General features: G+C 40.6%; 1 protein-coding gene across 3 annotated transcripts in view; it reads right to left on the reverse strand.

Moving 5' to 3' along the window:
- The window catches only part of CPT2 (Carnitine palmitoyltransferase 2), a 48,412-nt gene extending 23,869 nt beyond the window's left edge, over positions 1-24,543 (reverse strand). The window contains exons 1-6 of one of the 3 annotated variants that reach the window (XM_045760784.2): positions 24,370-24,543; positions 17,197-17,280; positions 9,891-9,943; positions 7,671-7,774; positions 5,285-5,430; positions 2,263-2,432 (exon numbers count right to left, since the gene is read on the reverse strand). In XM_045760784.2, the coding sequence (XP_045616740.2) occupies positions 2,263-2,432; positions 5,285-5,430; positions 7,671-7,774; positions 9,891-9,943; positions 17,197-17,241 (518 nt within the window). In that variant the 5' untranslated portion in view covers positions 17,242-17,280; positions 24,370-24,543. Of the gene's footprint in view, positions 1-2,262; positions 2,433-5,284; positions 5,431-7,670; positions 7,786-9,890; positions 9,944-17,196; positions 17,281-24,369 lie in introns of all 3 variants that reach the window. The other 2 variants (XM_045760785.2, XM_045760786.2) reach the window with 2 other exon arrangements.
- Between the last annotated feature and the right edge of the window lie 810 nt (positions 24,544-25,353).

Below are 25,353 nucleotides of genomic sequence, written 5' to 3' on the forward strand. Positions count from 1 at the left end.
TTAACTAACGAGGGTGGGGGAAACAGGTTCTCTTTAGTCCGTTATCCCGCCCTCAGTTAGCTAACTATTCTAGAGTTCCCCAACCAGAGCTCCTACTGAAACTTCTCCAGTTCAACACCTTGTAACCTAGTACCTAGGTGCTACAACTACAAGGCATTGTAACTTTATCAGCTACTCGTAACTCTAGAGAGAAACTCTAGCACAATTCACTGCCACAAACGTACAAGAGAAAGGAAAGAGATGAATAATGAAGTAATTAGTGAGGGTTTGGGGTGAGAGAGGTAGAGAGGTGGGAGGAGCGAGGAGGGTCGTCAGTTTTAGGGAGAGTTTGGAGAGGGGTGGAGGGAGAGGAGTAGATAGGTAGAAGTAGAAACGTAAATAGTAGAAGGGCTGCCACCATCCATTCTGGTCAGTACATACAAAACAAGGAATGGAACTTGTCTGTACCAAAAGATGTTATTAGCATGTATCAACTCTAAACATGTACTCATTGAAATCATGAAACCAGTAACTGCAGAGGCTCTCTCATCTCAACTCAAAAAGCTCTAGGGAACAAAGTTAAAGACAATTTAAACAATAAATTCATCAATTATATTTCACATGATAAGATCAGATAAGATCAGCATCACAGGAGCTCTCCTAAGCTTATGGCACTGGTTCACTGATGACATACCAAGTACCGTACCACAAATTCTTAACAGTTAGTAACTTAGTAGTTAGTAACAGTTGATTGATTGACAGTTCAGAGGCAGACCGAAAGAGCAGACTTCAACCCCCCCCACAACACCAGCGTTGAATGTAACGAAACATCATTTTCTGGGCGAGCCCTGGAGGCTCTCTGGCCCCCTCCAGTTGGCGGTTTGCATTTTGTTTTTAATACTCGGCCTCCAAACTGGAGGTGTGAGTAGTCGGTGCGGGGAGTTCGGGGCTCCCCCTCCTCCTCCTGGGGAGGGGAGGGCGGCACGGACAAGCAGAGCAGCGGCTGTGAAAGACGTATGCCTGTTTCCTTATGTTCTTGGGAGAGTTCTCTTTCTCCGTTTGGTCTTCGGTTGCAATTTCTTACCAGGTGAGGGTTTGTTTTGTTATGCCTACCTTTCTGGGTGCCTAACCCTGGTCTATGGCAGACATGGAATGCTCCCAAACACATGGGGGTTTCCATAGGCCATTGCTCCATGTACCTCTCCGAGGGGGCCAGGTTCTGGCCCGTGGTCTCTGGTAGGCAGAACTCCAATTGACTGATGCCCCAGACTAATATAGCATATATCAGTCCAGGGAGCCAGAGGGGCTCCCCACAGAAAAGGCTCCTTTCTGTGAAAAATACTTGGTTGTTACTATTCCTTCCCCCCACTATTGTGTCCCCACTTTTACTATGTGCAGTGTGTTTTGTGTTGATGGCACCATGAAGTGAAGTAGTATATGGGAGTGGCTCAGGTTCAAGAATCCTGTTAGGTTTTGGTGTTGCCACCTGGCAGCAGTTGGCAGCGGTGGTTTGTGGGCCAACTGTTAGCAAAAAAATGTTTTTATGGCTACTTAAAAGTGCCAAGGAGGATTTGAAGGGAGTTACAGTTCTTATGAATTCATTTTCTGTAGGTCACTTTGGACTGGACTGTGAATGTTCTCCAGTTATGCCAGTGCAGAATGTCAACCTGCTTTACTGTTCCTGACCCTGCCTAACCCTCATGGATCTTTCCTCAGACAGAACCAAAGTGTATTGCTCATAAAGAGGCTTTTCACATTTACTGTACAGTATTTCAAAATCCAAATTTTTGTTACACATGATACACGTTAAGTTCTACTGCATATACAGTACAACGTAAGTTGCCACACAAAATAGCAGTTTGAACATGATTATGACGAGTGAGAATACCTTTTGGATTACTTAATGTATATCAATTGTAAGTGCAGATGAGATGCAAAATAAGGAAAATTGCAACAAATGTTTCAAGTGCTCTTTTTAAAAGCCAAACAATTGAAAATGAGTAAGACATCTAGAGAAGATTTTACGTGATGTTATTCACTCAAGAAAGTAAAATCCCACTGGGTAAACTGAATCCCATTACCCTTGTGTGATAAAAGAAAACTGACTACACTTTACATATGAAAACTGCTATATTAATATAGAATGTTTTTTTTTAATCATATCTGTTCATCTTGCCATAATGCATTCTTCACATTCACTGACTATGGATTAGCATTAACATGTGTGACATTAATAGCAATATTTCACACCAATGGCCATATTATCATATATAACGAACCAACCTTAGAGATGACACTAGTATGTTTGTAGCACGTACGACTGGATCAGAATACCCCGGTCGCTCCTCAGGATGAAAAGCCAAGAAAGGGTTGTAGTTCAGCAAAACAGGGACACGATCACTAAGATACATATCAAACCATGGTCCCGAGATATAGCTTGTGTGTTTGTTTGCCTGTTGATACAAGTTGTGCATTAATTATGTGAACATATGATATACACTACTGTATAACATCTCCTAGCCGTGCTAATCGTTATTAATCTATTACAGTATTGTATTGTTCAAAGTTTAAATAAAATATATGTTAAATTGCTACACTATATAGCAGGCCAGCTCAACCAATACCCTTAGACCATGTGAAAATAAAAATGTTTAGTACTGTTTCAAATTGTTGCTGACTTATGTTATATTCTGTCTGCGCCATTCATAAGAATACTGTCAATTAATAACTGAAATAAGTACTGATGCCATAGGAAATAGTTTCCATCCTGTGCTGGTTTGTCAAATTTCCTTTTATCTGAGGTTTCTTTTCACCTAGCAGTAAACAGGTGCCTGGGAGTTCGACAACCATTGTGGTTGCATCCTGGAAAAGGTCAGTAGTTGGTCTAGGGAAACCTCACTAAGCCTGGCAGGTTTCCAGGCCCTGACAATGGGTAACTATATACTGTAATAGTGAAAGCTGCTGGAAAATCCTACAAACATAATACACACCTTCAGAAATAACTTCCTGGGTCATATATGGTGCTCATTGACATCATCAATTGCTGTCACCAACATGACGCTAACCACAGTGGGTTAAAGGAAAGGTAACAACCAGAGTCGGCCATCGAGTTAGTCTGACCCTTAACACTTTCGCGCACCCCATGCGCCACCCCTCGACAGGGCGATATGGGCCCCAGCGTGTCATGGAAGCGCGCGTCAATTCCGAAAAGTGTATACTCTCTTCAACTTTGTCACCTCAATTTTCGTTCTACGAGATTAAATTTGGTATCATTGTGTTCGCAATAAAATTCTCTACAGCACTAAATGCATATAAACTCCAAAAGCCTGGCTAATTACCCGCAGCAAGCAGAGAAAGTGCGAACGAGTTACCCGGGAGCACGCAAACACGATAAAATGTTTTCACTATTTTCACTCTGGTCACCTCAATTTTCGTCCTAGGTCTTTCATTTTGGTCTCAATGGGTTCGTAATAGAATTCTCTAGAGGAATATTAACATATAAAATAAAAAACCTGGTCACGCTCCAACCGCCAACGAGTTGAAGACGGGCCACGCGTTAGCCGTGAGTGAGCGCTCAGACGCCTTCCAGCTACACTCCCAATTCCCGCCCACATATGTTTAGTATTTTGCGCCTGAGGGCCACTAGGCGCAACAAAGAAAATGGGAAGACATCGGCGCGCATTTTAAAACCAGTCCCCAAAAAATCGGATAAAAACCTGATTTTTGGCGAATTTTTAAAGTGGATGACGCAATGCTGCGTCATCCCCGGCATTACCGCCAGTAAACGGATGACGCAATGCTGCGTCATCCCCGAGCGAAAGTGTTAAGTGGCACCACCTAAGTTTCCGAAAACCCAGACTGTCACGCTTACTCAAAAATAATTGAGGTAAAAAAAGAAAGGAAGGCGAAGTAAGAGAGGGGATGGTTGGGTTGGAATAAGAGGAAACAAATTAATTAAAACTCGTGATCTTTTCACGTGATCAAGAATATTTTCCAATTGATTGTACTGATAGCTCTTCTGCTTATTATCCCAATAAAACACCAATTTGGAAGGCAATCAACATATGATGATGATGATGATGATGATGATCATGACCACACTTTGAGGATTAATTAATAAGAAATTCTGTATATCAAAGTAAATGTATGGAGTTTGTTTTAAATATTTAGGTTTGCTGAATTTTTAATGATTTGAACTACACAGCATTTAATAAACAAAATGAATTGTGCATATGACATCTGACATGCACCTAGCTGGAATAATTGTGCTCTTAATAGGTTAAATTCCAGCTTCTAGCCATAATCTGAATTCCTTACATCATTCACTTGCTATTGGTATACATGTTTAGATTGGCAGAACTCCTAAAACATGGGGTGATATAACCACCAACACAATCATTCAGTCAAATACTGAATTTCATTACAAGTGTTAGGGATTGTATTCACTGTACAGCCTATAATATGATCCAGCATTTGGACATCATTTTGACCATAAGGCATGACATGACATGAACATGTGATCTGATACAAGATTATATTTTACAATGAATATTACAAAAAGTTTAACAATAGTTTCCTAAATTCCAGTTATACAGTATTGTAACATAAGTCATATGTTTATACCACTATGCTCAAAATGCTATTTAGCTATTGGTCTAAATGCCATTTCACACAATAGCCATTTATCTGAATACTGGCTGAATACATACAGTATCTGTATGGATCTGTATCTGTATATCTGAATAAATACATTTATCTGAATATTGGGTGTCTCGACACTTGGCACGTCACAACTCAAGACGCCAACTTGGTTAGTACAGTATTTCTGTGGGTATGTATGTACATTTTATAGAACATCTTCTCTTTTCATTCATACTATTAGTACTACTGGAAAAAGATGGGGAGACAAGTTCTTTTAGTGCTGGTCTGTTGTGAAGATGATTATGGCTAGGTTCAAGATCTATTCAGCTCTAGCTACTCAGATATGTAAATAAATCTCAGGATGTACAATGCCTGACTATACAACTAGTCTGCCATTGACCAGTGGCAGAAGTCTGTGTGCCAGTTACTCCCAGATCTTGTAGAGAGAAGGTCATCACTCCTGCTCATGAAATGTATTTATGGAAGTGTCACAACATATCTACATTCCTTAGTGTAGCCAATAGGTTCATAATTCAGATGATTCTTAAGTTACATTTATATAAGAGCCATGTGTTTCCCAATATGGCCAACTTTCCAAAGCTGTGCAGAACAATAATGTACAATGAATAATGAACAATAAAACCAAAATAATAATGAAAATAACCTTATCTTTTTGTTTCAGTTGTGCATGTAAATCTCTCCCAGGTCCTTCTTTGAACTGGGCAACTGCACGTTCAGTCACACTGTACTCTTCAGGCGTTAATAATGCTTTCTGTGATCGTAAATATCTAGTACATGTCTTGTCCAAATCTGAAAATAAACCAAACACATTCATTATATACTAACCATCACAAATCAGCTTTTTGCACAAATTCCCGCAGGTAGGTGGGCTTGGGTGGGTTCGGGTGGTTAGGCGGGCTTGGGTGGGTTCGGGTGGTTAGGCGGGCTTGGGTGGGTTCGGGTGGTTAGGCGGGCTTGGGTAGGGTTCGGGTGGTTAGGCGGGCTTGGTTGGGTTCGGGTGGTTAGGCGGGCTTGGGTGGGTTCGGGTGGGTAGGCGGGCTTGGGTGGGTTCGGGTGGGTAGGTGGGCTTGGGTGGGTTCGGGCTGGTAGGTGGGCTTGGGTGGGTTCGGGTGGGTAGGCGGGTTTGGGTGGGTCTGAGCACGCGGACGGGCAGGTGGACTATCACAGACTGGCTGTGGTCACACCACATCCCCTCAGCTCCCCCATCCCAATCCCCCACACCAGACCCTCCCAGAAATATCCCCCACCCCTCCAGGTTCAGCTTCTCGGCTACCATCCTACCAGATGGTGGCCTCGGAGGCAGACTGCCCTGACTGACTGACTGAGTGACTGACTGACTGCCCTGACTGACTGACTGCCCTGACTGACTGACTGACTGCCTGCCCTGACTGACTAACTGACTAACTGACTGCCCTGACTGACTGACTGACTGCCCTGACTGACTGACTGACTGCCCTGACTGACTGACTGACTGCCCTGACTGACTGACTGACTGACTGCCCTGACTGACTGACTGACTGACTGCCCTGACTGACTGACTGCCCTGACTGACTGCCCTGACTGACTGACTGCCCTGACTGACTGACTGCCCTGACTGACTGCCCTGACTGCCTGCCTCATTATAAAAGAACATACATTGGGTTTGTGAGAGAACATAACATTGGTGTTCTGTAAACATCAGACTCATGTTGTTTATAAACTGTGACTGATTACTACCACAACTGTGAATTCCTAACTGCCTTTGACGGGTTATGACTGACTGACTTGTTATTGTGACTGAATGCCTGACTGACTGTGACTTAACAATGGCTGCCACTGACTGGTTGCGACTGTGACTAGCTCTGACTGCATTACGGAGTACTCACGGAGCATCTAGGAAAGGTCACCCAAGGAGCATGCTGCTCCTGTACTCTAAAACACCTGGCCACCACACCACACATAGCTGCAACAGCCACACACGGCAAAAATCCAGAACAGGAACTTGAGGTCAGAGGTGACTGAAGTGACCACCAGTACATCAGTTCAAGAACTGCAGTGGTGGGCTGCTGCTTCTCCCTCCCTCCATACGATGGGGGGTGTAATGCTGAGCCTGAGTGCTAGATGCATGAAGTGTTGCGTGATGGGCTTCTTTCTAGGGGAGTTATTTTGATCTTTTCACATGTAGATTGCACAGGTTAACCAGACAGTGGTCTGTTTTGATTCGCATACCTTTCTGGGTCCTTCACCAGTCTATGGCAATTATGACAATTTATACGTAAAGTGCTCATAGGCCATTGCTCCCTGCGCCTCTATGAGGGGGACCAGGTTCTGACTCGTGGTCCCCTGTAGGCATAAGGACTCCTGTGACTGATGAACCCAAACTAATATGCTTCAGGGAGCCAATGTGGCACCCCACAGAAAATTGGGTGGTGGAGAGGAAGTGCGGCATTTAACTTGATGTACTGCTTTTGGACTATTGTCCAAGAATTAACAGCACACAAAATGTAAAAATTGTCTATGATTTACCTATACAATATTTACCATTAGTTCAACTTGACCATCCATCATATTCTACTCAATCTTTATATTTCTTTTTATTACATTCTTAACAATATGTTGTACTATATAAACAGCACACTTGCTTCTCAGATAATCCACTGCTACTACAGTAATATTATTCTCAACATTTCAAGTTCGTGCAACATCCATGTTTCACAGCTATACACTTGGACTGGTACTGCTTTGTGCAACCACCCAGTAATCTTCCTATCCTGTCATTCTAATCAGTGTACAGTATTACAGAAGAATAAAATATCAGCACTTCTTTTTTTGAGCAATTGCTCAGTTGCAGCAGTTTAAGCTCTCTCCCGATCATGCTTTGGTGGCCTGGGCATTAAATTAGGGCTGCCTGCCCCCATAATCCTAATGTGGTACATCAAACTACAGGTTTACAAATCATAATAATAATAATAATAATAATAATAATAATAATAAATAATACACATAATAATAATAATAAATAATAATAATTATAAAAATTCATAACTCACCTGGAATAGGTAGTCGTAACAAGGACTTCTGAAAATGCATAGTCGGTATCTTTGACCTCTGAATGTATTGATATTCATCTTGGATTCTGGGAGTACTGCTACAACTGAAATAAAACTAGATAAATTATACAATATTTATTTAACTATGAAGTAGACAATAAAATACTGTACAGGAACTCAGGCCACTGATTAAATACCAATCTCATGACAGCATCAGAATGGTACTTACCTATCAGTGCTAACCTATCAGTGACTACAGGGAAGGGGGGAGGGGTGAAAGTGAGGTCTAGTTTTTTATGCCTGGCTGTTTACACCTGGCATGCTAATTACCCCTCTCAATATTAAAGTTTTTGTCATATTTCTTTTTAAAGTTGTGGATGGAATTGACTTTGACAACTACTTCTTTCAATGCATTCCACTTGCCAACCACCCATACAAGGAAAGAACTTTTTTACATCTCTTCAACTAAATTAATGTCCAGCTTCATTTGATGACCCCTTTTTGTCCACTGTCTATTCCCATCAAAATCTTGTATGCAGTTATCATATCCCCCCCACCCCTTTTTTCCTGTCCTTTATGGCTGTGAGTGTTCTCTCTCTAGATTTCCTTACATCTAAGCCCCCTCAATTCTGGTACTAATCTAATTACAAAACTCTGAACATTCTCAGGTTTCTGTTTATGTTTCACAAGGTATGGGTTCCATACTGGTGATGAATACTCGAGAAGTGGTTTCACATAGGCTGTATGCATGGACTTGAAAGCCTCCTTGTTTAGATTTTTAAATGACACATGTTTGCTAACTTCCCATATGCTGATACTTGTTATCCTGTTCACACAAGCTTCTGGTGATAAAGTTAGGATTATGTCTATTTTCATGTGTTTTTTCTAATTGTTTCTTGTAACTGCTACTCCTTATGGTGTAGTTAAATACACGTCTCTTATCTTAGTTAGGCATTTTCATTACTTTACACTTATTTGGATTGAATTTCAGCAGACAAATATTTGCCTACTCCTGAAGTTTGTCCAATTCTCCTTTGCAGCACCATACAGTCCTATCCAGTCATATACTCTCCTCATTAACTTTGCATCATCTGTAAACATCAAGTAAGAGTTCACTCCCTCTGAGGTTATTTACATAAGTCAATGAGCAATGGTCCTAGTACAGAGCCCTGTGGAACACTACTTTCCACTCCTCTCCAGCCTGACATCATCTCTTATGATCCTTTGCTTCCTCTCCATCAAGTACTCCCATACACAGTCCAGTGCCTTTCCTGTTATTCCCACTTGTCTCTCTATCCTGCCGTATTAGTCTCTCGTGAAAACTATGAAAAGTTTTTTGGTAGTCTCGGAAGATAGTCTACCCATCCTTTCTTCTTGTCTTATTTTGGTGACCCTGAAATAGAATTCAATCAAGTTTTTAAGCATGATTTTCCCTCTCTGAAGCCATGTTGTGCCTATAAAATTTACTCCCCAAATGTTCTACAATTTTTTCCTAGTGACTTTTTCTAGACTTGTATGGAATGTGTGTTAATGACACTGGTCTGCAGTTTAGTGTTTCATATATTTGTCCCCAGTTTTGAATATTGGAACTTACACTTATTATTTTCCAGATTTCTGGTAGCTCTCCCATTTCTAGTACTTACTGTATAATGTTGAACACTATAGTTAATTGGTAACACAAAATCTCTGCAGTTTCCTTTAGTAACCATGATGATATACAGTATGGTCTATTCCTAATGGTTTTGTTACATCCAATTCCTCCAGTAATCATTTTACCTCTTTTTACTACAGAACTTAAATTTTGTCTAGTGTTGTTTCTGGTCGTCTGTTGTCAACCCTTAACTACTTGGACATTAATCTGGCTCTGGTTTGATAACATGGAAGGTCTTGTTAATGCTATCCCACACTTTTTTGTCATTCTCCAAGAGTATTCCTTCCTGTCCTCGCATTATTATCACATGGTCTCGTGCCGTTGTGATAACTCGAGAGAAATGAGGTTATCTCCAATATTTTCTTTACTGACCTCACCCCACCTTCACCTCACTGACTTCATCCTTGCAAGTTTACTGACCACATCCCTTCCTTCAGCTCTTTCACCTTCACTTCACTAACCACATCTTAATTCACATCATTCCTTCCCCACATTCACCTCACTGACCTCACTCCCACATTCATCATACATTATTATACTACTACATAATTTATTATTATTATACTTACATAGAGGTTGTGTGAAGCCTTCGTATCACACTGTCTTTTGTAACCTCTATCACCTGTGGACAATTTAATTGGATCATGAGTACTCAATTTTTCTTAATTTAACAATATGGCAGGATATTTATATTTCACCACACATTTTGTTTATTAAATATAAAAATTGCTCTTTCTATAACTCCTATTAAAGTTATATAATAGTACCAGTTATAATTTATATAACTAATATTATAACTACCAGTTATCACAACATAAAATGTGACAACCTTGTTTAACAAAATATAGGATCAAATGAAATTAAATAGCACTTCAGTAGGGTCCTTAGCCATATGCTCTGGACAAAACCAGTCCAAGGAGTGCACTAGGCTTTGAGCAACTATTAGCCCAATAGAAAAGTAACCTTGTAAGTTTTAATGCCTCATTAAAAATAGGGCTGGGAGTTCATGGGAGAGATCAGTGTCATATCTGGCTGAAGGAAACGCACACTATGACACACAAACCCTTCTATCCACTCCCTGCAAATGACTCTTAGCAACTTGATCATCAATCAAAAGTCCTTCTGAAGTAATGGACTTTGTTCACCAATTATGCCAGCCACACCACCAGGCAGCAGTCCTACCAGATCCCAGGGTCGGGACAAGCAGTTACATCCTCTTAAGCCTAGCCTACCCTACTCTCAGGTAAGGCAAGAATTAAAAGGCTGATTGAATTGCAGTTCAGAAAGGGATGTTTAATTACACTTGGTGTGTTTCTGAGGAAGCTCCACTAGGTAGCACCCCCTAGCCATCTCCTCATGGTACTGCACACTGCTGTACTAGTATGTAGAACAAAGGTACTGGACACTTTCCTGAGAAGCAAGCAAATTATAGAGTGGGTGGAGCCCGAGGGGATTTCAGAGGACGGAATTGTGCAAAGGTTGCTCCTCGGCAGCTCATCTCTGATAAAGACCTGGGATGTCAGGCATGTAATGTAAAGAAGGCATCACTTTTTTTTTAACTCCAAAATCCCCCAGGTCCTAAGATCAGCCAAGAGAGTGGCTGAGAAAGAGGAGGATATAGCTGCATGCTTTCTCAAGGCATTTGCACAAGAATAAGGTATGATTGACTCAGCTTAACTACTTGCCAAATTATTTGAGACAGACAAATCATTGTATATGGAAGAGGGCTCAAAGGCTAAGAGTGTAGAACAATGGCATGCCCAAATAGCCTTACTATAATAAACCTCCGCTACAGAGCAGAGAGCATAGAAAATGAAAGGCCAAATTATCAACCTCACTACAAGAGGTTGTGGTAAAGTGGTTCATTTGGTACAAAAAGAAGGAGCCTTATTTTGGCCACATCAATGATAGTGAAACCCTCGGCCGAGAGAACAAGGAATATGTTTGCTGACAAAGAGTAAAGAACAAAGGTTCAACACCCCCTCTTCCACCTGATTTTCAGACACCAAGACAAGACATCGTCTAATGGTAGCAACATCTAAAACTGGAAAAACATAATTCATAACATCAAAGGACTAAAATTGTGTCAAGGAAAAAAAGCCTGAGAGATGGGAAAAAATGCTTAACCATGCTTGAAAAATAAGAAGCGGCTTGGAGTGGTCCAAATCAAAACTTAAGATGTTTGGAGAGCACCGACTCTTTAAAAAGAACAGTTTCAAATTGGGCACAAGGTGATTGTCCAGAAATAACCACAACAAATAGGACATAACCAACACACAGAAAAGGAGGATACATAGAAGAAAAATAATTTAAATGACCTCCAGATAACATTATGGGTGACTAGGAGAAACCCAGAGGTGCAACACCAAAAATTCTGCAACTACAATTTAATACAGGTGATAAATTATATTGATAAATTCTAGATGTAGAGATTGAAGGAGAGAGGAAAACCATAAATGACCGCCAAATGTCTGGGAAAGATTAATGTCCATGAATGAAATCAGGGCAGGTCATTGAGAAAGGACAGTTGAGACTCAGTGCTAGCCTGATTATTCGGAACCCAACAGAATGACGAGTCCTGCAAAAGCTCTCCAGGTTCGACAACACAGAGCAACAACTGAATTGAAAAAAATGGGCTGATGAACATCCACCTGTTCCAGTCCACCTGGAAGGCATCTAATGACAAAGGATCACATTCAGTGTTTACTAGTTGTGTTTTTGCGGGGGTTGAGCTTTGCTCTTTCGGCCCGCCTCTCAACTGTTTACTAACTACCTTTTTTTTTTTTTTCTCCACACCACACACACACACACACACCCCCAGGAAGCAGCCCGTGACAGCTGACTAACTCCCAGGTACCTATTTACTGCTAGGTAACAGGGGCACTTAGGGTGAAAGAAACTTTGCCCATTTGTTTCTGCCTCGTGCGGGAATCGAACCCGCGCCACAGAATTACGAGTCCTGCGCGCTATCCACCAGGCTACGAGGCCCCTATCAGTGATGTTTTAGTGATGTGTATTTATGATGTGTATTTAGTTTAGTGTATCAGTGATTTTATCAGTGATGATAACAAGGTACACACATGCATTTGACCAAATGTTGCACACATTTGCTGAAAGGAGGGTCTGTGCACTTTGTATTCTGTTGAAATCAGACAAATGACAGAGCAGCCCACAAGCACATTTGACAATCTTGAATGTGAACTATGTGGAATGTTAAGCCCTATGAATAAAAAAGCAAGGGTACAGACAGAGTTCAACAACAGAGACATGGAGGACATTGAGGCCTCACTTTTCAGACATTCCGAATAAAGCCTGTGGAAGAGATACACACTACAGAAATGAAAATGGTGTGTGCACAAACCACACTACCTTAAGAGAAGTGACAGAACACTGCCAGAGAAAATTAAAAAAAAAAAACCTTCACCAGCCAGCCAGTGGTGGAGGGCTTTTCCCAGTGAGAACACCAGGCTGGTAAAGGTTTGGCCACCCAAAAGATGTACAAGGTTCCAAAGAAAAAGAAAAAGCCACCCTAGAAACAGCCAGAGGCCTAAGGTACAGCTGCAACAGTGTTGAACAAAGGACAAAAATAAGTTGGTAAACCTGGCAATCTTAACTAAGCCCAGGCCCAGGCTAACGTCCACATTCAGGCCCAGGCCAATGTCCACATTCAGGCCCATGCGCAGGTCCAGGTCCAGGTCCAGGTCCAGGCCCAGGCCCCGACCAACATCCACATCCAGGCCCAGGCCAACATCCACATCCAGGCCCAGGCCAACATCCACATCCAGGCCAACATCTGCATCCAGGCCCAGGCCAACATTCACATCCAGGCCCAGGTCAGTCAGACCCTGAGGAGGCACCAAATGGGACATTCTCCAGGCTCCCAAAAATCCAGAGTGAGCCAACTGGAAAAAGAACTAGATTCCTGGCCAGCAGCAAGTCATTATGGCAGTCCAGAATGCAGATCCGCTGAAGACAAAAAGTTGCAGAACCATACAAGGCCGCCTGGGAAAAAGCTGGGGACCAGGGAAAGACCAAGATGGCAGAGCCCAAAAATGGTACAAGACATACCTTACACAACACCTCAATTGATTCCTGAACTTAAGAAGGAAGAGGATATGCCAATAGACACTCCAGAAATTCTGGGATGTAAGCCAAAAGACACTGTGCCACCTGATAAACCTTGGACAAGGACAAAGTGCTCAGGAGTCCCACCAAGTCGGCACCAGCAAGTAATGACGGGGCTGGAAGGATGAACCACAATGACTCCCAGATCATAGCGGGTTCCAAAAAATGTCATGATACAGAGCTGCAAAGTACACAAAATCTCACAAGTACCTGACTGACTGATACTGCAGAACACCTACCCCATCCAAACTGAAGCAAGAATCAGAACTTTAGACAGTGGCTAAATTGCCAGGCAAAGCAGTCACAGAGAAACATAAAATGCTGCTGACTCCCTGTTACGAATCCGTTATTTCCAGCTGAAAGAATAACGAACTCGTAACTTTCTATTATAAGTAGAAGTAGAATTCAGAGTAATAAAAATGTTAGGCGTTGCCTTATAATATATTATTATTACATTACTATATAAATGTTGTAAGATGAAGCATCCATATATTCTTAATGTAGTGTTGAATGGTTTTAATGGCGGATTAAGGCCAACTTGTTGAGCTTCCCAGTGTAAGTTTGAACTAATGGGAAGTAATAGCTTAGCCTCTAACATGGCGGCTGCGGCCATGTTGTTTACCCTTCAGGTTAATTGTAAAGCTTATGATTTACCTATTAGTTTCAGTAAAGAAAACCATTGTATGTAATTAGGAATTCATGGAGAACATGGAGCAGGAAATAAGAGGAAGAACAACCAAGTGGACTCTTGAAGATAAGCCTAAACATCAAGCTCACAAGCACAAAGAGCTGCAATGAAGCCTGCAACCACATCCTGTAGGGGCAGTGCAAACACATGTATCTCAACAGAGGCTGCAGCAGCAGACAAACCAGAGGTCATTATAAACACAGAAAAGAAAGTGACTCATTGGTAAATATCCACAAAAAACTGACTGCACCACATAAGAACAGGAACCCTCCAATAAATGGGTACATACAATGTGGTTTGCCATCCCTTTATGTCAATGGCAACTGGAGCAATGGAAATTGGAAATTCTGGAAAGGGAGATCATTAGCACAATGTCCTAGAAGAGCAGGAAACCAGGGCTGAACTGGGCATTTCAGAATAAGGAGGACTGGGCCTGCAAATTTCTCAATCCTGGCCAATACAAGAAAATAAAGTTGGACAGATGGGACAAGTTAAAGATAAGAAAACCATCCACAGTCCAGGTAAAATGCATCCACCATGAAAAATCCTCGCAATCCGAAAATGTTGTGACAGTTTTAAAGCCAATAATTCAATGCAAACATAAATAGATCCATGTATCAAGTACGAGCACTCCAAAAAACGAGTGCTGAATGTAATGAAATGCAATTTTCTGGGTGAGCCCCGGAAGCTTCCTGGAGCTCTTGGGCTAATATGCGATACATTAGACCAGGGCTTTAGTCAATGGAGTTCTGCCTACCAGGGACAACGAGCCAGAACCTGGCCCCCTCAGAGGTACAGGGAGCAATGGCCCTGGAAAACCCCCATGGTTGGGGTTTACCTTATCTGCCATCGACCGGGGTTAGGCACCCAGAAAGTTAGGCGTAATAAAACAGACCCCCCACAAGGTACGAAAGCTGAACAGAGAGGTAGAACTCCCTCAATTCCCAAAGAAACAAGAAAACATCACACCATGAGCGGGGGAGACCTGCACCCCCCCCACACCCGAGCCAGCTACCCAGAAACTTCAGTTCAGAGGCTAAGCATCAAAACAAAGCAAAAACTGCCGACCAGTGGGAGGCAGGGTGCCAGGGAGCCTTCGGGACTCGCCCAGAAAAATGGTGTTTCATTACATTCAACGCTGGTTTTCGGTGGGGAGCCCCTTCGGCTCCCTGGAGCTCCATAACCAGGGATAAGTAAGAGGGATACACCCGAGAGGTGGCTGCCACGTGCACCTCAACTCGAAAGCAAGACAACTGCTGCAACCTGAGACCCAAAGCAACACACAAATGCCCAGGACCAGGAATGTGAACCAAATATCGCATAGCCAGGATCCTGTACAACCTCCAAAATCCCCGCACCCAAATAACAGGCAAAGACATGTCGCCGAAGATGGCAGCCAAAGCAACAGACATCCGAATGTCATGGGCACGTCGGATAGACTGCACGCTGGTTAGAGTTAAGAACCCTGAGGACGACCTTGAAGACCCGAGCCTTGGAACAGGGAACAAGGAAAAACAAGGATCAACCAAAAGCGCATCCCCGGCCACAGAAGTAGAGGCGCACAGGCAACGGCGAAGTGCCGCAACTGGAAACACACAATGTACCCGCGGCCTGACCAAGCAAGCATCAGTGACCCAAGGACCCCTCCAAAAAGCAGTCATCTCATTCTCGCCAGAAAAGGACAAAGCTGCATCCGAACAAACTGACTTCCAAGACTGAAGGAGTAGAAACCCCTGCGCCGGTGGAGAGCATGAAGTTCACCGACTTGACCCCCAGAGGCCAATGCCAACAGAAAGAGATCCTCAAAAAAACAATCTTGAACCAATAGGGCCATCACGAACCAAGGAGAAGAGAGATAGGAGAGGCCTCTATCTAAGGACTAGGATGGCTCAGGCTTCGCATGAGCAGGCCAGAGGTGAAACAGAGCACGAGAGAGCTTACTGAACAGGGCAGAAGTGATGCTGACCCCGAATGCAAGCAACAGCAGCTCCGCCAGCGCTGCTCGACAGATACGAGACAACAGTAGTGGGCATTAAATGACTGTCCTGAAAGAGCCAAGACAGCCCAATCAGAAACAGATGACAACTGACGAAGAGAGAGAGAGAGAATGGTAGAAAGAACGCCAGGAAACTTCAAACTGTCGCTGAAACGAAGTCTCAGGTGGGACACCTTTAACAAAGCCACCTGATCACCAAACAAATGGGGAGTAACCTGCAACAAAAGAACTAGACGCGAAGAGCGGAGAAGACTGAACCAGCCATGTACCGGACTGGTCAGAGCAGCTGAAAGAGGTGGAGCCACAGAAAACGCCTCAGGTATGGACACCGAGCAAGCAGCTTTGATCTCAATTAGTATTAAGTTTTAATCTAAGTGTTTTTTCCCACACCTTGCCCAAAATGCTGTGCGTATTAGTGGCCTTAGGCATTATATGTACTGTCTCTTTCTAGAAATCCAACATTATGTTTATAACTCGTCTTGTATTTATGTACTTTTACCTGAATATTCATTTGATTTGATTACAGACCCAGGCATAGCAGTCCCAGATTCATTGGCACCTGAAGCTATTTAGAGGCACATATTAAACAAACGTTGGTCAAGCTGGTCATTTGACAGCAAAGACAGAGGCAGCCGAGAAGGTAGGAGTGAGGTTGGAACAGGCAGATGCTCAATGTCTTGATTAGCTAATGCCCAAGAGAATAACTCAACTTGCACTTAAGTCCAATGCTGACAAACAGGACACACCCAATGGTGAAAGGACTTGCGAACAAAAGAGAATGACAGAAGCAGCAAGAGTGACCTTTTGGGTCCAAGAACATCAAATTGCATTACTGCATAGCTATGAGGGAACTACTGTACTGTGCTAAGGATGCTCTCTCGGAACGAAAAAAAATTTGATCACTTTCAAAATGTCAAAATTTTTGTCAAATATCCTAGTACTGTATTACATTTGCTAACAAAAATATTTTAAAATACATGTACAGTACTGTAGTTTCAATGCCCCATTTTACTTAGAAAAAATTATTAGACAACTACTCTAGTTCTATTTTCAGCTACAATCATACCTGTTTTAGAGGACCCGTAACAATCTTGCTGTGAGCTGTCAGCATTTTAGATGAAAGGTTGATTCACTATACAGTGATAAAGACCTGTAAGAGAAAATTAATTAAAGCCTTAAATTAAATAGAGTATAATGAAAAACTTTATGAACTACGTACTATATTTGCTATGCGTATTAGTGGCTTTAGGTATTGTATGTACTAGTTCTATCTGTAAATCCAACTTAATGTTTGTAACTCATCTTCTATGTATGTACTTTTACCTGAATAAAAATTTGAATTTGAATACCTAAGCTTCCTCTGATCTCAACATCTTAAAAGAAATCAAACACCATTTAAAGAGCTACATATATACATGCTACACACCTCAATGAATCCAACCCATGAATAAATCCACAAGGGCTGTGATGAGGGTTCAAACTTACGTCCAGGATGATCCCAGATGCACCTTAATCGACTGCGCCATGACATGGTATAAGAATTAGAAGAATAAGAATATAAGAAAAAATCCCTTGTGGATTTATTCATTTGATATATCACGCTAGTGTGATTTCTGTGTGAATCCAACCCATAATCCAAAAATGGCAGTACAGTACTGTACTTATAGCAACTATTGTTGCACTTAAAAAATGGATTGTTGTACTGTACTTAAAATCTGATTTTACATTATTGGAATACTCCAAAAGGCATGCCAAAAACTAGAACTATGCAACCTAACCAAAATTTTCCTAGACTTAAGTAAGCAATCCTAGGCCTAACATATGTCATCTTAGGCATAATTTAGTACACCGTGTATATATGTTATACCAGGTCTAAGAAAGTTTTGGTTCAGTTGTTACCGTCTTTCTCATGCCCTCAACAAAATAGCACAAAATAAAGTTTTGTCTGTGTACAACAGCCCACTTTTGTGTTCAACTCATAGCTTATTCATTTATTTATTTTATATACAATAAGGTACATCGGGTTGTGAAAGTAAATACAATGGTGATCGTGTGTTACATTTTTGCAAAGCCACTAACATGCACAGCATTTTAGGCAGGTCCTTCAGCTAACCAATATATATAATGATAGGTACATTTTAACAGAATTTGAGTTCAACATAATATCTACAATATAAATTGATAGAATACATTATATGTACTGATAAAGTTGCATGTCCTAAGTACTATATTGGGAGAGTGGGGTAGCACAAGGTGGGAAACTATGAGGATGAAATTAGATACTTTTTTTTCTATTTTAGAATAAAGTATAGGTTGGACAACTAATTAATTCATTAGGGGCGAGTTTCACAGACTGGGTCCTTTTACTTGCACAGAGTGTTTACACAGATTTAGCTTGACTTGAAGAATATCAGAGATATATATACTTCTGTTGTGGTACCCATGGGTTCTATTACATCTATCAGGGAAGAGTTTCAAATCAAGATTAGAATCTCGGAGTAAGATTTTGTAAGTGTAAATAGCACAATCTCAATCTTGCCCGAAACGCTGTGTGTATTAGTGGCTTTAAGCATAGCATATACTAGCTCTATTTATTAATCCAACATTCTGCTTGTAACTCATTCTGCTGTATGTGTTTTTACCTATTATTAATATTATTATTATTATTATTATTATATTATTATTATTATTATTATTAATATAAGAGAATGAGTGGAGTATATTTAGCATGTTTAGGGATTTAAACCAAGGAGCTATGTTCTGACTTTTAACAGAATTTGTTATTGTTCTGATTGGAGCTCTTTTTCTGGGTGATGATGGGCTTGAGTTAGTTTGCAGCAGTTAAACCCTATGCAATGATAACGTATGTTAGATAGGGATAGCTTAACGAGTACTACAGTGTAAGAAGTGTAATGCAGGGAACATTATACCTGATTTTAGCTGCTCTAAGTACAGTACTATTATTTTTGGATGACATTTTTTATATGACTCCCATCTCACTAGTGATCATTTTTTTTTTAAACAATGTAACCCTACAGTGAGACCATCTTTAAGCTTGACTCAAGAATAAGACTCAAGACAACTGAAAAGTAAAGATAGGATAATTAATTTTTTTTGGCATAGCTTCACAAATGGCATGAAGATTGGCAAATGCTTCCTAATATAAAAAAAAAAATGCAATATTTTGCATTTGGAGCATAACGATGCATAATGCAACTACCAAATAAACTATATTAGCTTGCAGGTTGATGAAGTAAAAGGACCTTGGAGTCAGAATCCACCAATCACCGAAAGTTGCTCAACACAAGAGAGCTGCAGTTTAAAAAGCAAACCAAATCCTAGGAATAATCAAACAACTTTTGATTTCAAGGAAAAGAAGGTAGTTATTAAACTGTATAAATTTCTCATGCAACCTGACCTGGATTATTATATCCAAGAATGGAGACCTCATCTTCAGAAAGACATTTTCTGTAGCTGGAAAGTTAACTAGTTTGGTATGGGACTAATTTATTTATACATTAATTTATAAGTACTGTGGTTTATAACTTAGTTAACTTATAAGTAGTTATAGTTACAGAAGTTAACTAAGTTACAGTTAACTAGCAATAATCACATAAGTGCATATAACTGGCATAACAAAATGGATGAGAGGTAACGGATAAATAGACAAAGCATGTAACCAATTCAAATTCCACTGCCATTTGTGGAGCTTTGCTAAAAAAAAAATATTACCCTATCTTTACTTTTCAGTTATCCTATGTCTTATTCTTCTGAGTCAACCTTAAAGAGGGTCTCATTGAAGGGTTACATTGTTTAAAAAAAAAAAAAATGATCACTAGTGGGATGTGAGTCATATAAAAAATGTCATAAAAAATATATCATAAAAAATGTCATCCAAAAATAATAGTACAGTGGAACCCTTGGTTGGGGACTTCCCTAGAAGACAAATTTTTTGGAAGACAACGTCAAATTCATTGTAAAATTTGAATTGGTACATGACGGTTTACTTGGAAGACGACATCTGTTCATACGCATATGGGTATAATGAGCACGTGGTGCTGGGGACACGGGGCGAAACACACTCAGTTTGTTTACAAGTCTATTGCGCATAGTGACGACTGCATCCGTGCTTTGAATTCTTTATAAAGAATGTCATTGTTTGCCTGCTTTTTTGCTTTTTTTAACATAAAAGTTCTTACTATATATCATGCCATGGGTCCAAAGTCAGTGATAAAGTTGAACCTAAGAAAATAGTTGTAAGAATGATGGAGTAAAAACAATAGATCATTCTCAGCGAATGAATGTGATGTCTCAGTACAGAAGTGTTAAAACGAAGGGAAAAACAAGTGTCATTAGACAGATTCTTAGTAAGACAAGCAAGCAGTGAGCCACAACCAGGTTCTAGTGGTATGCCTGCAAAATGTGAGTGAGAGAGAGAGAGAGTACCCCAAAAATGTCATCACTGCTGTTATAATGGAAGGGGACTTCCCTTCCAAACACTAACACCTCTCCTCCTTCCCTCTTCACCATGTCCCATACACCAACAAGAGTCCTCATTCAAGGTAAGATATACACTGTACATACAGTACTTTTTTGTGGCTAGTACAAAATGGGTGTTATTCGGTATTAAATGTACTTTTAAGTTAATATTTTTTGGGGTGTGGAACGGATTAATTCAATTTACATTATTTCTTATGGGAAAATTCGTTTTGGTTGACAATGCATCTCTGGGAAAGGATTACAATCCTAAATGAAGGTACCATTGTACTTATAGCAACTAAAATAGGGTATAATGTTCTCCACTCTACTCTTCTTACACTGTACTACTCACTAAGCTATCCCCCTATCTAACATACGTTATCACTGCCTTGGGTTCAATCGCTGGAAACTAACTCAAGCTCATCATCACCCAGAAAAAGATCTCCAATCAGAACTATGACAAATTCTGTTTTCAGTCAGAACACAGCCCCTCAGTTTTAATCCCTAAACATGCTAAACATTGCATAGAATGATTTTGGATCTTCCTTTATGTTTTGGGCAAGTTTTGTTTCGTAGTTTATTTTGGCTAATCTCATTTCCTGGGTAGCTGAATTTAATGCCCCTTTTATATATCTCATAATCCATGATGTTCATTGTGGATTTACACCATGTATATACAGCTCTGTGTAATATGTTTGAAATTCTGATGAGATCAGCCCTCTCATGTGTGGTTTGCAGTGTTGTTGTGGCCCTCAACTGTTCCCAATATGAGAGTTGACTTGGATCTAAAATGATTTTTGTTGCTCGGTGTTGAACTTTGTCCAAAGCAGCTATGTCTTTCTGAAGATGAGGTCTCCATGCTTGGATACAGTAATCCAAGTGGGGGTATAGCAGAGATTTATACAGTTTTATTTATTTTTTATTTATATATACAAGAGTTCCTACATTCTTGTATAGCCACTAGCACGAATAAGCATTTTGGGCAAGTGCTTAATCCTAATTATCCCCGGAATAAGACCCACCAAATCGTTTAACAACCAGGTAACCATTTTACTGTTGGGTAAACAGAGGCTACGGTTAAGGATTGGCGTCCAGTAAATCCTCAACCGCCAGGATACGAACCCAGGCCAAAGCACTTGCGAAACGCCAGTTGAATAACTACTACTTTTCTTTGATGTCAAAGGTTTGCTTGACTATTCCTAGGTTTTTTTTACTGCAGCTCTTATTTGTGTAACCTTCAGTGACTGAAGGATTGTGACTCCAAGGTCTTTTCCTTCATCAATCAGCTGCAAGGTACTTTTTATTTTGGTAGTTGTGATATGGATATATATACCTTAAACTTATGTCAAGGTCCTCCCCTCAAAGGTGGAACTACTAACCTTTCCCAGGAAGCAACCCTACACGTTTCCTAACTCGTGGGTACCTGTTTACTGGTAAGTGAATAGAAATATTAGGTGAAAGGAAACATGCCCAACCATTTCTATTCTGCACAAGATTTGAATTCAAGATCCCTGATAGTGAGTCAAGAATAAATCCAGTGTACTACTGAGAACTAGTTTAAACAACTACAAGTGTACAGTACTACAAATTGCATGTATTTTTTTAAAAAGTTTAGAATAAATGATATGCATAATATGCAGTACAGTAATATTAAGACAAGGCTGGGTTAGATGATCGTTCCCATTATCTGGGACTGGATGCCTGTTATGCTTATCAAGGTCCCACTATCCGATAACTGACCATTCCCCACAACAGCTGACGAATTCTCAGGGATCTGTTTACTGAACAGAGGAGTCAGTTTTTTTTTTTTTTATTATTTATACATACTGTACAAGAGTACTTACATTCTTGTAAAGCTACTAGCACTCATAGCATTTTTGACAGGTCCTTAATCTTAACTTTTCCCTGGAATACGACCATCCAAATCGTTTAATAACAAGGTACCCATTCACTGCTGGGTGAACAGAGGCATACTGTTAAGGATTGCCACCTAGTTAATCCTTCCCGGCCAGGATACAAACCCAGGCCAAATCGCTTGCGAGGCATAGGGCAACTTACCATATTTCGTATCGCCTAATGCTGATAGGAAATGTGCCCAACCTTTTTCCTATCACATAATGCACCTGTTCACCTAGCAGTAAATATACCTAGGAGTTAGTGAGCTTCTTGTGGGGTTACATCCTGGGCAGGGTCAATGATTCGACTCAGAAAGGGGGGGAAAAGAGAACCTCGTTATAAGCCTAATGTGTATGATACAGTGGCTGCCTGTCCCCAAACACAATAAATTATTGTGAATTATTATATGAATAATAATCCGTATGTGTACAAAATTACCATTTGTATTCCCCTTATGAACAGTGAAGTATTTAAAGGATTTCTAGTAATTAACAAATAGAGTGCATGAAGCAGTGAAGTGGTGGAGGCAGACTCCATACACAACTTTCAGTGTAGTATGCCAGGAAATGTTTATGCCTTCACCAGTTGGCTGAAAGATGAGAAGTGGAACCAAAGAGCTAAAGCTCAATCTCCATAGGCACACTTAAGTGAATACATTAAGAATGTGTGAGGGATACCGTCTTAGGATACATATCACACTCCCCGTGGTGCAGTGGTAAAACACTCACCCAACACTTCGTGAGCGCTTTGGCCTGGGTTTGTATTCTGGCCGGGGAGGATTTACTAGGCGCCTGTTCACCCAGGTAATTGGGTGAATAGGTAATTGGTTGTTACACGATTTGACAGGTCGTATTCCGGGGAAAATTAGGATTAAGGACTTGCCAGAAATGCTATTCGTGCTAGTGGCTGTACAAGAATGTACGAACTCTTGTATATACTGTATAAAATAAAATAAAATCATACCCAAGACAGTCCCCAAGCAAATATATATAAAATAAAAAATAAAAAAGGGGGGGGGGGAACATGGCAGAAAATAGCAAATATACAATTTGGTCAACAAACAGCATTGTTTAAAATAGTAGACATGGGTTGACATTTAGGGGTAAGGTAGGTTACACAGAGTTAATTAGGTAGTACTTAGTTTTTATGTTTTTATCTTAAACTGGTTGGGAGAGGTACAGTCTTTAACATGATTGGGAAGGTCATTCCACATTCTGGGAATTTGGAATGACATATAATGGCATATATAATATACTGCATTATTTTTATTATTATATGGTTCTGACAATTACAAACGAGCCATATCGAAGCCCATATGTTCGACTGGATAATACCCAGTCCCACGTGGGTATTGAAAACAACGGGTCTGTCTAATTACCGCAAGCTACCACAAGCTACACAAGCTTCACAAAGCTTCCTGGCAATACGTTAGTAATGAATAAATATGATAGGTTAAGGTGACCTAACCTAACTTAACCAAACCAAACCTAACCTAACTGACGCTTGGATCGTCAACTTTATTTGGCGTCACCAGCTCTTTATTTTCGTCTAATTTCTTTATAAAAAAAGATACTTTTTCAGATTAAAATTATGTTTGTTCGTGTTGTACATTCTGCACCAACATTATAATGAGTAAATATATCTTATTTATTCATTACTAACGTATTGACAGGAAGCTTTGTGCAGCTTGTGATAATTAGACGGACCGAAAACAACTATTACCAAATACACAAGCTTTACTAAACACTAGATACTTTATCAACGATAAGCCGGTCAGCGAACTCTGCGCCCGCAGATAAGCTAACTATAATTCCTGCGCCAATATGACATCCTATATGAAGGAGGCCACGAGTAGTGTTAGTACCTGGAGTGGGTATGTGAGGCAGGTAAGGTGTCTCACCACTTGCTTGTGTGGCAGGTGTAGCACAGGTGTAGGGGAAGGTGTGTCACAGGTGTAGGGTAGGTGTGCCTGCTGGTGCTGGCTCACGGCTGCTCCTCCACACGACTGCACCAGCTGCTCCGCGCACTCTGCCCAACTGCACCATATCGAAAAGTGTGCAGCACTTTCTCAAGATGAATTCATAATTTACCGGAATTTACCTGATGGCCGCTGACACTCTAGTGGCCTCGACGAGGACAGAAAGCCGATGGCTTGTCAAAGTCTTACCATTTGTCCTGGTGATTTTTTTCAAGCAGGATTTTTAAAGTTCAGCAGAGTTTTAGCATTTACGGTTTGGCGGGTAGGCGGTTCCATGGGTGTAAAAACACTCCAATTTCAGTTTCTTTATTATGCACCCCATTCCCATCTCTTGGGCGGTGGTGGAAAGGGTTACAGAGGCACATAATGGGTTCAGGTACTGAACCACATAGTTCGTTTAGCTAAGCAATTGACAATCTTTTGAAGCTAGTTACACAATTATTAATGTTACATAAGTTTCACATAATGTTACATAAGTTTTGTCCGGAACGCTTTGCGTGTTAGTGGCTTTGCAAGAATGTAAAAATATTACTCTAATGTAATCTCACCAACTCATTATACCTTCTTGTAAATAAAATACTATTATTATTCATATGCAGGCGATGAGTCACAATAACGTGGCTGAAGTATGTTGACCAGACCACACACTAGAAGTTGAAGGGACGACGACGTTTCGGTCGTCCTCAGGTGTCTTCATTGTAAAAGGAGTTAATTTCCAAACAGGGTTGTAAAAATAAATCTTATCTTATCTTTGTATTCAATTTTGTACGGTAATTTTTCAAACTTAAAATGTAAATAGCTATATATATATACCCCCTCTAAATGAAAAATGGCCTAATTTAACATATGTGCTAAAAATATTAACATAAA

This window comes from Procambarus clarkii, chromosome 63 (genome assembly GCF_040958095.1).
Source record: "Procambarus clarkii isolate CNS0578487 chromosome 63, FALCON_Pclarkii_2.0, whole genome shotgun sequence".
Classification (NCBI taxonomy): Eukaryota; Metazoa; Arthropoda; class Malacostraca; order Decapoda; family Cambaridae; genus Procambarus; species Procambarus clarkii.